Source organism: Toxotes jaculatrix, chromosome 18 (genome assembly GCF_017976425.1).
Source record: "Toxotes jaculatrix isolate fToxJac2 chromosome 18, fToxJac2.pri, whole genome shotgun sequence".
NCBI lineage: Eukaryota > Metazoa > Chordata > Actinopteri > Toxotidae > Toxotes > Toxotes jaculatrix.
This window is the reverse complement of record NC_054411.1, coordinates 17,483,545-17,501,120: the sequence shown is the minus strand read 5'-3', so window position 1 is coordinate 17,501,120 and position 17,576 is coordinate 17,483,545. Positions and strand designations below refer to the sequence as shown.

The 17,576-nt window shown below is 42.7% G+C and overlaps 1 protein-coding gene across 1 annotated transcript in view; it reads left to right on the top strand.

The window, feature by feature from the left end:
* The window catches only part of LOC121198328 (microtubule-associated serine/threonine-protein kinase 1-like), a 37,557-nt gene that overhangs the window by 6,723 nt on the left and 13,258 nt on the right, over positions 1 to 17,576 (top strand). Inside the window, exons 4-8 of the mRNA XM_041062369.1 lie at positions 1,049 to 1,077; positions 12,961 to 13,052; positions 13,652 to 13,727; positions 15,106 to 15,178; positions 17,407 to 17,567. Coding sequence (XP_040918303.1) covers positions 1,049 to 1,077; positions 12,961 to 13,052; positions 13,652 to 13,727; positions 15,106 to 15,178; positions 17,407 to 17,567 — 431 coding nt within the window. The remainder of the gene's footprint in view (positions 1 to 1,048; positions 1,078 to 12,960; positions 13,053 to 13,651; positions 13,728 to 15,105; positions 15,179 to 17,406; positions 17,568 to 17,576) is intronic.

The window sequence follows — 17,576 nt, the reverse complement described above, 5'->3', positions numbered from 1 at the left end:
ACCATTTGTGTGGCACATACAGACATACATGACGCAGGCCAGAGGACTAAGGCTCAAGGATAAGGCTCTCCCCCACCTCTCTCTTTCTCTGTCTCTGTCTCTCTCACCCTCTACTCCACCCTTGTTTACACCCTCCATCTCCTTCCTCTCTCCCTATCTCAGCATGCAGGGTTTTGTAAAGAGCCAGGCTGTGCTGGCATGAGATCTGGCTCTGCTCGCACTGTTTTCATTCGGTGCACTGAATGTCTGCGGCTGTTTCAGCTCAATGTTCCCTGTCCATCTGGACTCAGGAGATGGGAGGATAGAAAGAGAGAGAGAAATGTGCCCTGGCTCAAAGCTGTGTCAGAAATTAATAAACCAACTGGTTTGAAAACAAACATAGATGCAAATACCTAATGTGCATATGTGCAAAGATAACGGGGACAAATTCAAGTCAGATTTATTAGCATGTTAATCTGAATTACTATCAGGGAAACTTCTCCAGACCTCCAGGGGCCTGGGCACAAAAGCCCCAGGTTAACCATATAACAATTAGCCATTCACCTAACAACACCCTGCTAGCTGTTATCTCAATACCTGTCAAGCTTTCTGCTAGAGACCATTGGATTTTGTCCACTGAAATGACAACTGTCAGATTTTAACAGGTGTAGCTTCTTTCATATCATACTATCCAAATATTTAACTTCTTAATTCAACAGTAAACATTACTGTAAGCATTTCTGCTCCTTCACAAAGTAAACCTGCCTTTTTTTCTGTACCTGACAGAGAGTTCAGGGCTTCTGTCAAATCCCAATGTCCTATTTCAACAGGAAAAACATCCAGTTTAAGAAGGAAGATGCTTTCAAATGGTTTATAGTGACTCTACAGATTTTACACATACGGGACGGTTTTACCTGTCATGGAGAGTGCTACCCTGCAGGTGGAAACAGTTATTATAATGTCTCCTGTTTCTCTGGAAGAGCTTTGTCACGTCTGTAAAAGTACATGTTTGTATTTTTCTGTACCTGATCTCTCTTTTTTGTTGTTTTCTCTGTCTTTCTTCCAGAAGGATTTGCCACTGCCTCGCAAAAACAGCAGGTGAGTGTTACCTTTGTTTATCTCTCGCTCCTTCTTTCTCCCTCCCTCCCTCCCTCCCCACTGTCTTTTCTCTCCTCTCTGGGGAGAGACTGGGTCCCTCCACAAAAAAAACAAAAAAACAATCGCAGCGAGTGAAGCTGCTGTGCATCTGGTCATCCATCAACAAGATCTTTCCTCCTGAGCTTACATCACACTGGCAGGCTTTCTTGGATGAGCATGATTTACGCGTAGCGTTCGAAAGCTCTGAGGATGCTTCAGTGGTGCTTGTGGTGCCGACTCTGTAGCACTTGTGTGAAGGAGGAGGAGTTCGGCTGGAGGGATGCTGGAAGGATGCTTCAGTGGTGCTTGTGGTGTGGAGTATGTTGTCCTTGTGTGAAGGAGGAGGAGGTTGGCTGGAGGGATGCTGGGAGTCTGTCGGATTAGTCAGATTAAGGCCAGACGGGAGCTCTGGATGCTGTCCATGGTGCTGAAAGCCATTCTGCCTTATCCCGTCACTCACTTTCTCGCTCTTCATCTCCCCCTCTCCTCTTCCTATTGCTCAATTATTAATCTGTTTCTGTTACGCTCTCATTTCCACCCCTCGCCCTTTCAGATCCCCTCTACCTCACCCTCTTTTCTAAATCCCTTCTTCTGCCCCTTTTCCCGTCTCTCTCTCTTACACACTCAGAGTTGGTCTGGTTGTTAGGTTATAACTATTTAAACAATCTGCCTTTTCCAACCCACAGACAAAACCAGACCCGTAGTGATTGAAATACAATTAATCACACATATAGTAAAACATACAGTGCAACTGAATTACCTACAAAACAAAACAGACAACATTAGCAACAAACTGGGTAATGCAGAGGAACATTTAACTACTGAAGAGCCATTTATTTTATCACAGGAGTTGGTGGAGACCAAACTAGAGCTAAAAAAAAAAAAGAGGGTGAACATTCATCAGATGGATGGAAATATGACAGTTAATTAATACTAGTATTGTTGTGTATTTGCTGGATGTGTACATAAACAAATGTTTGCCATAACAACGTAAGGTAATATGAGATGGTTTAGTGTATAGATTATTATGAAGAGAGCATTGAATAAGATCAATAACATGTTAATAGAGGCTCTTAAGGTGCTTCATTATAATCTCTTTGATCTACTGAGTAGTAAATCTGTGTGTGTGCCTCAGCCTATGTTTGTGTCTGTGTAAGTGGTCACAGCCCACTACCTCCATCTCCATCCTCCTTTCTTGTCCCCGTTCCCATCTCCCTGCCCTATCCATCTTCCACAGTGCCCCCTCATCTCGAGTCATCATGGGTAATCAAACATGAAATGAAGCAGCAGACCGACTCTGTTTGTGTACGGGCTGTGTTCTCCTATCCGTCTCACTGTTGTCTTTCACTTTCCGCTGCTACTTCCCAACTTTACCATCATGCCCCTCAGCAGCTCCCATTTGGAATCAGTATGTCTCTGTCTCCTTCACATCACATCCCGTCTCCCTCCACAGGATGTTATCAGCCCACCATCCATTATAGATAAGCCCAGTGGAGCTGGCTTCACATTCAATCTGCCTACTGCCTCCATTCATGGGTAAACTCATCATACCCATTCAGATTGTGAATGTGTGTGGGATTGTGTGTGTGTGTCTGTATTGTGTTGCGGAGAAATCTACTGAAGTTAGCATGCTAACCAGTTAGCCCTATCTCATAATACCACTTTGTACTTCAAGAGGCAATAGTGAGTGACTGTAGCGTCCAGTCTGCCCTCGCTCTCATGTTCATCCCTGGCTGCTGAAAACTTTATGGACTTTTTAACAACCCACTGGCCCCTTGATACAGTATGCCCGATGTCCAGTCTGACTGTGGCATAGGGGAAAGAGTGCATTTTGTTGCTTCTTAAGACAGAGGAGGTCACCCCAACTTTCTGGTAACAAGCTGCCACCTATTTATTTGGAGTATGAATTCTACAGTTGGCCAGTTCTTACACATTGGCCCTTTAAGTCTTTGATTCCATTCAATATCTGTTTTACAGTTATATAACAGTTCACATGACCGTGGCCCTTAGTGAGCTCTTCACTTTCTGCTGAGATGAATAAACCTCCCGTTACGCTCTCCTTCATTCATTCATATTGTCCATAGCCTGCAGTAAAAACCTTTTAACTCCCCAGCAGGTTCTTTTGGTGACAATGAAAGCACAGACACAGAGGCAAACACAAAATTTAGCACAAATAAGTCACAATATTACACTGTGTACCAGCCTTTGCCTAAGCCTTGAGTCTTTTGTTGCTCCTCTCTAAAAGACAGACCCACCCTACCTCCCTCCTTCCCTCTCTCTCTCTGTCACGCTCTCTCTCTCTCTCTCTGTCTCTCTCTCCTTTGGTTCTTGGCCACACTTGCCCAGACACCAGCGCCCATCTAAAGGTTGTGGGAGCTACAGTATGCGCTGCATTGCAATGACATTTTCCCAGAGACCTACAGCTTTCTGACTGCTCTCCCTCACCTCTGACTACTGCTGCTGCTGCTGCTGCTGTTGTTCAGAGCTACGCCTAGATACCAAGCCAGCAACATGTTCCGACGCACAAAAAGGTACAGCAACAGACAGACTAGTCATGATTTGGCATCTGTGTGATGTGGGGTGCGGTAGGATTGGCTTTCTTTTCACTCTTCTCTCTCTCTTATGCTCAGTCCTTTCTCTGTGTTAGTCTACAGTGTCTGCAGTATGCATTACAGAGGCTCGTGTTGACAGCGTGACTAGTGTGTAAAGTCATACTCGCATGAGCACCTGTGTGTCCAACTTGGTTTTAGATTTCTGCTCTGTTCTGCTGAGTAAGCATGATGAGAGTCGCTGGATATTGTTATTGCCAACATTGTAATGTTACAGTGTGAAAACTTGAAGTCTTGTAATGATCACTCTTATGCCATGTTAACATTAGAATTCTAATATGTTAAACTAATTCAGTGAATATGGTAAATATTATACCTGTTTAACATTAACGTATGAGCAAGCTGATATTAGCATTTAGCTCAAAACACCACTGTGCCAAAGTGTAGTCTCACAGAGAATGTCTTAGTCTTTTTGTGTGACAGTTCAAATGTTGGAATTAGCCTAATTTGAGAAATGCTGAAACTTCACATGAAGTTCTGATAAACAAATTACTTCACATGATATGTAGCTTTCACTTTCATTTCACACAGGATGATATTTCTTGTTTTGATAGACAACCTTCATCTTATGGTTCAGTCCAGTTAATGTTCCATGTTCCAGGAACTATAATCATACATTACACTGAACACCAACATGCAATGCATGCAACCAACAAGCAATAAGCTGAGCAACTGATATATGTTTGAAATGGAAGGCTAGTAAGAACCATGAAATTGACATTTATAGTTAATTTACGGTTATATCCCCCTGGTTATGGTTTTGTTGACCTTGACGTGAATGCGCCATTAAGATATCGGAAAGATGTATCCGTGACTCATGGTGACATTTCTTGCAGAGCTGCAGGTAGACAGGATTCACTGTCTGAAGTAATCAGTCAATAATTACATGAGCCAAAGATGAGTCAGACAGAGCCATTGGCTTTAGATGGATTTTCCTGGAGTCTGATTCACTGACTCTGAGGGATGCTTTTCTGAATTTGGATGATTGGATAGTTTCTGTGGGTTTTACCCTGCCAAAGTTTTCTTGTGCAACAATTTGAAACCTGACGAGCTGTAACTGCAAATGCATTTTTTTTTATTTTACTGGGAATTTACAGGGGTCAGTAATAATAAGATTATTACATTTTTTAAAAAACATGAGCAGTATTTTTCCTTTGTGTTTATAATTGATACTTTCAATCACTCTGATGACAGTCTGAAAATCTGAACTGACATTCAAGCACCGGGGGTTTCCTCTTCGGCTGCAGCACTAGTGGATGACATGCTGGGTCTCCTAGAGTGACTTCATTCTCCCCTGCTGATCAGGCGATTAAACCAGCTTCTATTACAGCAGAGACTCTCGCTATGGCACACCTGAGCCCAGACGCACAGGCAAACAGATGGAAACAATGAAGAAGTCTTTTTAATCCCTGTACGCTCCTACAGCGGTGTCCCAACTCAGGAGGAATCATTTTGAAAATCCTGCAATGTGAATCAAATGCAGGATGGGTTCAGTGTATGGACAGTGATTTCAGCCCAGCTGCTGAAAAGTTTATTTTTTCCTAGCTACTAAGACACCAAGATCAGAAAGCAAAGTCCCAGCCAGGAAAGAACAAATAGAAAGAGAATCACTGATTAAGATGATAAAAATGAAGGAGGTGGAAAAAGAGGGAGAGGTTGTGCAAGAGGTGAAAGGAGGAGAGACTGAGATAGAATGCAGGGCCCTGGGGTGATATCTGTGTCTGCTCTTCCATTAGGGACCAGCTCACTAAGGTTACGTGAGCAAGTAAGACACGCATACTAGCTTTGACTGCATCTCTCTTACCCTTTTCCCTTTTTTTTAAAAAATCTCTCTTTTACCTTTTTCATTCTCCTTTCTTTCATTCATTTCTTCTGTGTTCTTCTGCACTTTAGAGTAAAAGGAGAAAAGATCTGAGCATTACTGTTTATTCAATCAATGCTGAGCACATACGCAAGCATATAAGAGTTGCTCCTGATTTATGCCTGTGTTGTAGATTTCTCCACATGCTAAAGCCTTGAACATGAAGCTGTAGTAACCACGATATTTGCCATTAAAAGGGTTTGAACAGTGGTTTCTTATTTTGTAGCATTTTCAAAACCAGAACAACAAGACCAAAGAGTAACAAACAAATTAAACTGCATATTTCAGCTGTGAACATTATGAACACATAACCAGCTAAGCCACTACATTTGTTTGTGGGTTAACAGTTCACATCACAACCCCAGCTTCTCTTCCACATGGGTTAGTCGTCATACCAAAAACCTTTTGTCATGTAATATAAAAAGTAAAAACTTACTTTTTGACCAACCAAACCAATCAATGGAGCAAATGTTAGTTTAATTAGCATGCTAAATACAGCTGATAAACTCTAAGCAGCAGTTGTACTTTCACTTGACAAAATCAACAATTGTTGGCTAGAAACGAAAAACCTGCTTTTATTAACCCCTCCGAAAATCAAGAACCCATTATTCAAAAACATATTATATTTCATTATATATTTTTTATAGTAAATCACTGTTATCACTGTAAACTGCATTAGGTGAAGCAACTAAGGGGAGAGGGGTTTAGCAAACTGTTAATTGGTTGGATGCTAAAGGAAATTGGGGGGATTCAGTAATTGGAGAGAGGAAATATTTAGGCTGTGTATGTGAGTGCATGTCCCTCAGGTGCTCTGGCTCAGGTGTACTGTGCTGTGGGGCAAACAGTGCACGAACGCACATTACACCCAGTTTTGTGTTTGCACGCAGACACAGTAGTCATGCAGTTCTCACACACATGCATCTCCTCAGCGCACACAGTCATATCCGTATCCTCTGCTCATAAACACTCCTCCTCTGTAACTAAATAAGCCATTACACTTCACTTAACCAATTATGTGCAAACCAAAGGAGGTCAGTGGGAGGCTGAGGCACCTGAGTCAGACTGTAGAGTCTCTCCTTCTAAGTGCTGCAGCTTTCCCCAAGAGAAACTCAGGGTTCAATGCACACAAGCTTACACAGGAGGTGCAACATCTCCCATTATCTCCTGATTTCAGTAAAGGGCACAATCTTTACTCTCCTGTTAGAGTAATAGGGCTCTTATTCTCTTTGATCCTCCTTCTCCTCCATTGTCTCTTACGGCTTCTTTTACATGAAGACGCTTTTAAGGACACAGACTTCTGGACGGCACAAAATTTACCCATGCTTGATAGATATTGCTACTGTCAGCTGCTGTGTAGTTCCCCAGACCGAGAGAGTAGATTTGAGACTATTACGGGGCGAAAAAAGCCCAAGAAAATGGAGTGTTTCATCCTGACTGATGGGCTTTGAAGTGCTGTCAGGGATGTCTGAGACCCCAGAGAGCTGAGGAAATGAAATGAATAAAAGAGGCAAAAGAAAGGGTCATGGTGTCTGTGACTTATCTTCTGGCCGTTGTGTATTAGGCCAGGCAATGCTTTTGACATTTAACACAATGCACGGTGCAATTGAGTGGAGATCTGATGAAGCCGAGTGAGGACAGTGTCCTGCCTCAGGCCCTCACCATGACCATTTTAGCTTCTGTCTTTGCCTTTTACTGCTGGTCATGTGACCCAGTGGACATTACATTTAGATTTACTTTTTTAAAGAGACTTGGATGGGCATAGGAATCAATTCATGCTGTCACGCTCTGCTGTATGCACTGTATTAAATTAAAAGCTTAAATGATTTTTGATTAATCACGTAATGAATAAACAGAAGATCTAACAGTTGTTAAATGTAATTGTTCAAGTCACTTTAATATAAAACAGTGGGTTTGTCTGCTCTGTAATAAGCTGCAACATGGGTCATCTGTTGTAATCCGCTAACTATCTTACTACCTACAACAGTAAAGCCAAGGAGTATATCATTAGTTACCTATATTTCTGTGTGGAAAATAGTAGGCCTGCAAAGGTTTTCAGCGCCAATGCAAACTGTTTTATTATCTCTGAGTGTGAACCCAGTGTAGAAAGAGTAGTAAGCAGTCACATGCATGCCTTTGCATGTGACTTGGGTGTGCAAAAGCCCCACTGTTTAACTGCTGTTTTAATTTACAGTGTTTCCCACAGGTTGAGAATTTACTTGTGGTGGTGGGTGGGACGGCATGTGACCAATTTGCACGCAAAGACTCATGCAGTTTACAGGAGGAGAGTGTAACCCAGGTTATTTTCTGTAGCTAGAATTTACCGATGTTCCCTAAATGCCTCACTTGTAGGCTAGCAGTAGATGTCAGTTAGGCAGCTGCTCACGCAGAGGACGCTGGTCCACACAAGGTCCCCACTGAGTTACTGCATCGCACACAGTACAGGCAGGTGTGTGGCCAAACATTAGTTAGTGTGAAAAGAGTGAAATGTGTTAGGTTGAAACTGAGCGGCTTTATCTACCTGGGTGAACTGGATGCTATCTGAGTTTAGGCTAATGTTAGCAGCGTTTTAGGGAAGTTTACAGTTCAGAAACCCCAGCTAAACATGTTACTTGTGATAAATGATAATCAGTTGATCCTCGCTGTAGTTCAAACTAAAGAAGCCAAATGGGCTTACATTAGAACAAAATAAAACCAGATCTTATTTTTTTTTCATCGTACTCCTACTAGCCAAGACTAAGTAGCTCTACACTGCAACACAAGAACAGTTCTGGATCTTTATTTCTGTGTCTTCTATGGGAATCATCAAATGGTGAGGATGCTAACTTTTTGTGGGTGACATGTAGCATGTAGCATTCAGCACTATATCATGTTATGTTCATCATGTGTGCATGTTTAAGCCTTTTACGTGATTCTCTTTTTAAAATGACTCAGCTGAAAAAGTTGTCATCAGTCAGTTCAAGTCTTCATTTTTAACCAACTCATGGCACCAAAATTTAGCTTCATTACCAAGCTAGCTACAGCTCATCAATTTTATTATTTATAAGATTTTCCTTTTCTCACATATATGTTTATACCATGAGAACGTCTCCCCAGGTGTTTCAGTACCAGTGCCTCTCAGTGCCCAGTATGTTCTTTGGCCAGAACCTGTCATGTGGTTCAGTTGTTTGTTAGCATGCTAATGTTGGTTTTCCAGGTGTTTTTGTTTACTTAATGGTTATTGTCTTTGTGGTGAGTTCATGGTTCACCTCCCCTCCACTGCTGCCTCCTCCACTCTTAAAAAACACCTATTGATCTTCTTTCCTCTCTCACATTGTAGTCATTGTAGTACATTTTTGCTTCTTAATGTCACTCTGACAATGGCCCAGTAACTTCTGGTACTCTGCAACTTGTTTCCTTTTACCTGATTCCAGGTGATTTGTTTTACATTTCATGTTGTGCCACCATTAAAAATCAGTTTCTGCGTATTCTCTCACATTGTAGTCATTGTAGTACATTTTTGCTTCTTAATGTCACTCTGACAATGGCCCAGTAACTTCTGGTACTCTGCAACTTGTTTCCTTTTACCTGATTCCAGGTGATTTGTTTTACATTTCATGTTGTGCCACCATTAAAAATCAGTTTCTGCGTATTCCTCCCTCTCCCTCTCCCTGCCTCCACCCTCCTACAGTGAACTTGAGTGTCTTCTATAATGAGCAGCGTTCCTCTTCTCTCTCCTCGCCTTCTCTGTAGTCCCTGGTCGCCGTTATCATAAGCCTCCCTGCCGCACGCTGCGTAGCAACAAGCCGTCATGTGACCACGACTCCCTCCTCTCCCCACATTCTCCACAGGGTTTTAGACGCCTGCTAAATTTCCTCTGGTTTTTGTTCCTGGAACAAAGTGCGCCAGTCTTTTCATTGCATTATAAAACTTTATGACAGATGTGTACGCAGAAAAAGGGGCTGATGCACTCTCCATGAAGGTTGACCAAGAAAACAAAATAAAAAAAACGGAATATTTGATTTTATTTATTTTTTTTCATTCTGCACCCCTGTCTCCTCCTTCACCCCTTCCCTGATTTGTCCCTTTCATCTTTTCCACCAACATATCAGTAATTTATTCACCGCTGTCATTTCTCTCCCTGGTCATCTTGCTTTCATTCTCTTCTCTGCCCATGCTGCGGAGGTAAACAAACCAGTGCTCCTCATCAGCAGTTCTTTCCTCCCTCTCTGCCTCTGCCTCTTCCTTTCTTCTCTTTGAAGTGTTCTCGCTTTTAGCCTTACTTTCTCTTTCTTATCTCTGTCTGCCTTTTATACCCATCTCTCCTCCCCTATGCCTCAGATCTGCTTCTGTTTGACTTTGTATATCACAGCCACATTTGTGCAGTCTCATATGAATGGGCGGTTTGGTTTGATCAATATTAATGGTCCCCCTGCTGTTAAGCAGAGGGAGGAGTATGAACATGCAGAGGATGAAGACTCCTGTTTGTCTGGCTTTGTTAGAGCTACTCTTTTTCCCCTCTGTGTCATCTGCTCACGCTTACAGTGAGCAGTGTTTCCCCTTTTGCTCTGTTTATCATTGTGGCATGTTTGTGCAGCATGTGTGTGTGTGTTGTGGTGAAAAAAATTGGGTCACGTTTACCTTGCAGATGTGTGGGTGATGGGCACCACTGGGAGCACTGTAAACTTGCATATCTAATTCTTATTTTTCTAATGTTTTTCCCGAGCATCTTTCCACTGAGTGTGCAGTCACCGTGTTTCCTGAAGCATTTGCTTTCTTTCATCTTGCTTTCATGTCATTCTTGTATCAGCTAACGCCCCTATCTCTCTTTACATCTCCTTCCTCATCCTCCACACCTTCATCCCCCTCTCCGACTGTCAGCAGCAGCAGCCGGTACAGCCCAGTGCAGTGCAGTGGAGTGCATCTCTCCCTCCCCTCCCACCCATCTCTTGATCTTGAATGACCATCCAGCAGCAAACAGGCCCCAGGCTTCCCTCTGAAATTTGGACCCTGAGTCATCAGCAGCAGCAGCGGCAGCAGCATACTTACTGGATGTGTTAAGTAAATACATGCCAGTTAGTGTCTACATGTTAACACTCCCTCAGCAACACTCCCCTAACACTCAGCTCTGGAAACTGCCAGAGTTTTCGAGCTGTACAGAGGGAAATTCAAGGCCAAGTGCTGTGTGATTTTTTTGTGTTTACATCCAACCTCCACTGATTTCCTGCAGCACTGAGAATCCATTAACCAGGAGTAGTCCTGCTGCTTGTTTTGTCTTTAGTTTACGCTCTCTTTACTCTGTGGAAGCAAATATTGAAAGCCAGTGAAGCTATGTTGAACCTTACACACCGAGACATACACACACACATATACACACATGCTTTCATTGAGGTGATTGGTGTGGGATCAGCTGTAGGTCATGGTGTGTGTGTGTGTGTGTTACACTGAGATTATTGCAGCTTCAGGGAAGAAGGTTTAAGGTTATAGAACAATGTCCGGATGTAATTGATCCAGTTTAGGAAGTGTGAAATGGCACAACAGCAGTTATTGGGCCTGCATGTTCAATCCACCCTATTGGCATGTGTGATCAATATCCATAAGACAGGTTATAGATCTGATCGATCAGGACATCCTGTGTGCAGTTATTAATAAATAATAATAAAACCAGATGAGATGCGATGGTGCTGAATTTACATATTTCATTGGATAGCAGGGTAGCAATCACTATTATTACTTAACAGGGCTGAAAAAGTGTGATTGGCTCCTGCTCCAACAACCAATAAGTACGTAAACCGAGTCAAATACATGACTGGGATATAAACAAGTCACATGTTGAACAGTTACCAAAAGCATCCAAGTATTTGCTGTAATATTAGTGGAAGATAAATTAGATTGGGCCTATCTGAAGTTAGGGACTGATTTTTTGTGAGCAGTTTTCTATATATAACATTGTTGAACTCACGATGGACTGTTTTTTAAAAACAATTATCAAAATCAATATTATATGTACAGGCCACACCCTCTTCCATGAATCCGAACTCGAATCTTCTTCCGATGTAAACAGATACTGATAGCAGCTTCGCGTTGCGCTCTTACAATGGAGAAAAGAATATGTATGATTTCCTAGATCCTCTGGTTGACAGCTTGTCAAGGTGGACGACTGCTGTCCCGTAAGTAAAGGTGGCAGGTGTTAACACTGCCAGAAGCAGTGTGTGTCCATCTACATCCACTGGAACAACATCAGGATTTGAGAGGTTCATACAAGTGAAGCTGCTGTTTTCCGTGTTCTGTATTATTATATATTATCTGTTAGAAATGTAGTTTATCTTTTTAGTGATTTTGTGTTGTGTGAAATTCCTGGTCAGTAGATGAATTATCCACATGTAGATGTGGTATTTTAACAAATGTGGTATACTAGTAGAGGTATTGCTGTCTCCATGTCCACCCATCTCACACAGTCTTTTCTCAGTCAGCTCACGTCTCTGCAGTGAAAGTGTCAATGAAGGTGTGAGTGTGTGCGTCCGTGCTTGCGTCCGTGCGTGTGTGTGTGTGTGTGTGTAGAGGTGGTGCATCCCACTCACATGTGAACCCATGTGATAGGGGCTGAAAGGAGGCCGAGGGGAAACCAACCACTGTCTTGATCTGACAGTGAAGATGAGATGGTGTTGTTTGCATTTTGTTTGTTCTCTCCTCTTTGTTCCCTGTTGTTTATTTATGCCCCTCACCCCCGCCTCTGGAAACCAGAGCCGAATGTGCCGCACATGTTTAAAAACGCCTTTGAACAAATTGCACAGCTGCAGTGTGAGTATTCTAACAAAAAGTGCATCTCTTAAATATAAAGAGCTTGCTTAATTCACCACCTAATGGTGTGTGAATTTGTTACAGTAATATCATGTGCGGTATGAACGTGTGTGGAGTCCACAAGTGGATTTGAAGTGACTCACTGTGGTAGTAGCTGCTTTTAAGTGCCCCAAACATAATTAACTGAGGTCATGGAAAAGCTGATGTTTCTGCACTATGTTTTTTCTGGTAACTCAGTCCTTTTCTTTTTTTTTTTTTTTACAGTTCTCATCTCTGTCCTTTATCTTCTCCCTTGCTCGTTGCCGGTATTCTCTCCAACTTTGCCTCTCTCTCTCATCTTGTTCCACCCTCTCTCCCCTCCTCTCTTATCTTGGCTAAGAGGAAGCAGACAGGGATGGATGACTGAGGAAATTGAATCCTCTTTATCGCTGTTCTGCTCCTGCAGTGAGCCATGCATTTGCACGTATCTGCTTCTCCTACACCTATGCAGCTGTGCACAGATGCTGCCCTCAGACGCTTTTCTGCCTGCGGTGATTTCGACACAGCAGTTGTAATTTCACCTTGTTTACAATAATCTCTCTCTTTTTCTCTCTGTAGTTGTCGTACAAGCAACAGGAAAAGCCTGATCCTGACCACATCTCCCACGCTGCCTCGCCCACACTCCCCTTTGCCTCTCCCTGGACACCTCGGTGCGTACAGTAACACATCACATCTCATCTGTGAGATTGCTCATTTGTTGGTGGCGGGAAGGTTAACGTTTCAGTTTTTCATAATGGTGTCAATCTTTTCATTTAACTCTGAACAAGAAAGCAAATAAGCCCAGAAGGTGGAATTATTCCTTGGACCTGGTTTTGTTGAAGTCTCTCAGTCCGTCAATCAAAACACGCACATTACTGCCCACGGAACAAGGCAGGACAAATAAAAATCTTAGGCTGCAAAGCATTCATCAGTCTAAAAATCAATGATAGGCCTTTATGGTTTGGACAAAAAAACCTAAATCGATTTCACACCATTTTACCCTCTCAGAGCCTACCCAGTAACTGTGAATAGTCACACTGTCATATTGAACCACAGAATCAGACGAGGGTGAGTCAGCTTTAGTGCCACACCTCGCAGGGAAAAGAGGAAGCCACGGTGAGAATATCTACACTGTGTTTGGTTTTCTCCAGGTTGTTAAGTTGCAAAATTAAATAGCTTGATTTGTCTCTGTCACATTTTTCTTTTCTTACATTTGTATCTCTCTTTCTCTTGTGTCTCATCCTCTGTTTATGCCTTGTTGTCCCACCAGGAAGCAGCCCTCTGGACAGCCCACGAAACTTCTCCCCCAGCAACCCGGCACACTTCTCCTTTGCCTCCTCCAGAAGGTCACTGCTTTATATCACTCCATATATTGAATGTCATGACACGTGTTTACTCCCACTTGTGTTCATGTTAGAGCTGAGAGAGGGACAGACAGTGAGACAGAAGAGAGGGGGGAGAGAAAGAGAGAGAAGTCAAGTCAGTGTGAGGCAAAGGGAGGGGAGGAGAGAAAACAAGTGAACATCGGAGAACAGAAGAGGTGTGGATCTGTTGTTGTGCGAGGTCTCACACATCCTGGGGAGCAGGGAACCTCTCGCTGCACTCGCAGGTTCTCGCGGTGTAACAGGCTGACTCATGTATGACAGGGCCAAGCCATTACATTCACAGCGCCTCTGTTTATTCACGCTGATGGAGCGAGGAGGCAAGAATGCTGAGCGTGTTTGTGTGTGTGTGTGTGGACAGGTGACCATAAACATGTGCATCTGTTCATATGACAGTGGTGTTCAGTATATTACACATACTACAGTATGCACCCCTGTGAATACACTACTGTACACTGTTGTCAGAGACTGTGTTATGAACTGAATCAGCAACTGTGAGCCAGGCCTTATCATCCAACATCAGTGGCTGGCCTTACTGATGCCCTTGTGGCCGAGTGGGAGAAAATCCCTGCGGCCAGGTTCAGAAATCTTATGGAAAGCACATTAATTCCATCACATATGGAGGTGTCCACATACTTTTGGCTATACAGTGTATCTCGACCGAGCACACCACAGTCTCTAATGATTAATGATAATATGTATAGTAGAAAATAACAGCTTGTTATTATTATATTGCTGTTACCATGGTATCTTATTTCCTTTTGCTTTGCTCCTAATACAGTATTTAAGAGAAGCCAGATTGACTGCAGCCGTGTTGAGCTTCTAAAATAACTGTTATGCTGTAGTACTGATGCATTAGCTATTAAGGGCATGATTCACTTTCCTGCATTCTGTAGGCAGAGATGTATGTGAAGAGGGCCAGTTATTTACCTCTGCCCCCCTCAGTCAGACACAGCGTTGGGAGTCATTTATCAAATCTGTCTGCCTGCCTGTCATTGTGCGATCTAGGCATAAAGAAGCACAAAGGAAGGCTCCAGGGACAAGCTAGATGTGTTATAAGTCACCGGCCTGCTGAATGAAATATTTTAGTGCCTCTGAAATTGAGATGTGCAGTATGTGAAGATAGGTTGTCAGGGTTTTGTCTTACAGTGACATTTATTATCTCTCAGGTATTGAAAAAAAAAAAAAAAACATAGGTATTTCAGTTCAACATTTTTTTCTTCAGGCTCTGGAGCATTAAAGGCACGATAGCTAATATTGCATGTTAACCAGGCTAATGTGACCTGGCTTTTATGACAAAACATGTGCATCACATTGGGCTGTAACACTGTGCTCTCTGCAGAGCGGATGGACGGCGATGGTCTTTGGCATCTTTGCCCTCTTCTGGATATGGCACCAACACTCCCAGCTCAACGGTAAATAGCTTCACTCCCTTCCCATCACTACAATTAGTGATTTCTAGCAAAGGTTACTTGTTCCCCAGGGGTAGTTTTGCCGTTGCCAGGGGCCACATATTGGGAATCAGTGTGATTCTGATCTTTACCATGTTTGCAGCAAGCTGGTTAGCAAGTGGCAGAGAAGATGAAATCGATTGTTTCAAAAAATGATTAAAGAGTAAACTATAGTGTTTAAATAGCATCCAGTTTATAATCCATTAATGAGAACATATGTGGAACATGAGAGATCTCACTGAGAACCACTGACACAAATAACTGTAATTGGCTCAGATGTAATCTCCAGAGTCTGCTTTTGCATCCTCCATTCTTTAGCATTGTTGTTTAGAGTACAAAGCAAGCTTCACTATCTGATTTCAAACCTTTCACTTAAAAAACACATAAAATACATTTTAACATCCATCATCCATGTTCAGCACGTTGTCACTTCTATTATAATTTTTTTTGCCTCCTGTCTTTTATGTGTGTCTTGTTGCGTAACAGCAACGTCACAGACCTGGTTCCTACTCTCCATCTGGCTGTGGACGGAGGTTTAGATGGATGGAGGGAGGAGGACAGGAGGGGAAAGTGATGAGTGCCAGGACAGTGGGATGAGAGGGTCATGAGAAATGTGGCACGAGATGAAGCACATTCTGTTCCACAGTAATTTAACCGCGGGCTAAATTTATCCAGATGCTATCATTAGAAACAAAAAGATATTTCATCGAAATGAGTGCTCAGACTTTTATTAGCTGTGGTGCCCAGTTCTCCCTTCAGGTCCCCTCTCTGAACAGAAACCATCTGCTCCAGAATTCCCTGCTCCATTTAAAGTAATAATCCTAAAAAATTCTATAAAAAGAAAAGAAAAATCAGTCATTCATTGCTGAATTATACCTTGGTGTCTTAAATGTTGAAAGTAACTAAACATTCACTTGCAGACAAGTCTCTCAAATTTCTTTAAAGGAAATGTTTCTGTTTTTTAAAGGAAAAGAAAAAAAACAAGACACATGTTAATTCATTCTCTTTAGAGGTGCTAGTAGGTGGATTTTCATACCTTTGCCAAGCTTGTGGTTTAACCTTTTCCAGCCTTCATGCAAAGCTAAGCTAACCAGATGCTAGGGATCACCAGACATGTGAGTGGTATCGATCAGGTAACACAGCAGATAATCACATTTCCCAAAATGTTGAACAGTTTCCTTAATCGCAAAGAAACCTCCTGAACAAAAGTGCCTCTGAAACCCAACATTTAGTAGCAAGGGTGCAATTTCTACCAGGAACAGGAGGGACATGCTCCAACTGATTTAAAAACCACTTTCTCAGTTTTAAAGATGCACTTTGAATTACTTGATTTGTTGAACTTGATTTACCTGAAAGTTCTTTAAATGTCATCTCGTTAGCATTCAGGTGAACTGTGACTGCCTCCAGCTCACTGATGGAGGCTTGTTAAGATAAGATAAGATAAACCTTTAATAGTCCCACAATGGGGAAATTGCTTGGGAATGAATGCAACTTGACAGGAAACTCTGAAGACACAGCTCACGTCTGAAAAAAAAAAACAACCAAAAAAATTATTAATGACAGTAATGCAAAATATAAAGTTGTGTAAACTGAATCAAAAGATGCTAGAATGGAGAATGGAGAGGCACAGAAGTACAGAACCAAACAAAGAAGAATGAAGTCTCCACACTTATTCCAGCCACCCTGTTAAGTTTGATTGTCTTCAATTAGTCTGTCACCTGTGATTGATCAGTGATCGATTCCTGGGTTAGCAAAGTAAGCGGAGGAGGTCCAGGTCTCATTGCTTTGATGAAAGCAGATGAGGCGGTGAGACGAGGTTTGTCTGTGAGACAAATTCATGGGTCTGACTGGACAACTTCATTAACGTTTCAGCGACTGTAATGTGCATGTTACTGTAATGATCTGGCGTTCAGAGCATGATGTGCTTGACTTGATCGTCCTCCAGGTAGAGGCAGATAAATTAGGATCATGTGCTGGAGTTTTGTTTCATTCATTTCCTGGGATTTATTTTCTTCCCACTGCTTCTGTACCCACTCTAATATTTTTGTTTCCCTTCCTCATCTGCCAACTTTTCCCCTCCTCTCGCCCGTCCTCCTAATCCTCTCCCCATCACTCATCTGCTTCCTCTTCCTCCTCCACCCTCTCTGCTCTTGTCTCCCCCTCCTCTTCCTCTTCCTCTTCTGTCGCTCCAGTCCTCCAGCTCCTCGCAGGAGCGGCTGCACCAGCTGCCCTTCCAGCCAACCATGGATGAGCTCCACTTCTTATCCAAGCACTTTGGCAGCACGGAGAGCATCACAGATGATGATGGGGGCCGCTGCTCTCCCCACATGCGCCTGCGCTCCCGCAGCCTCAGGTCAGCAGC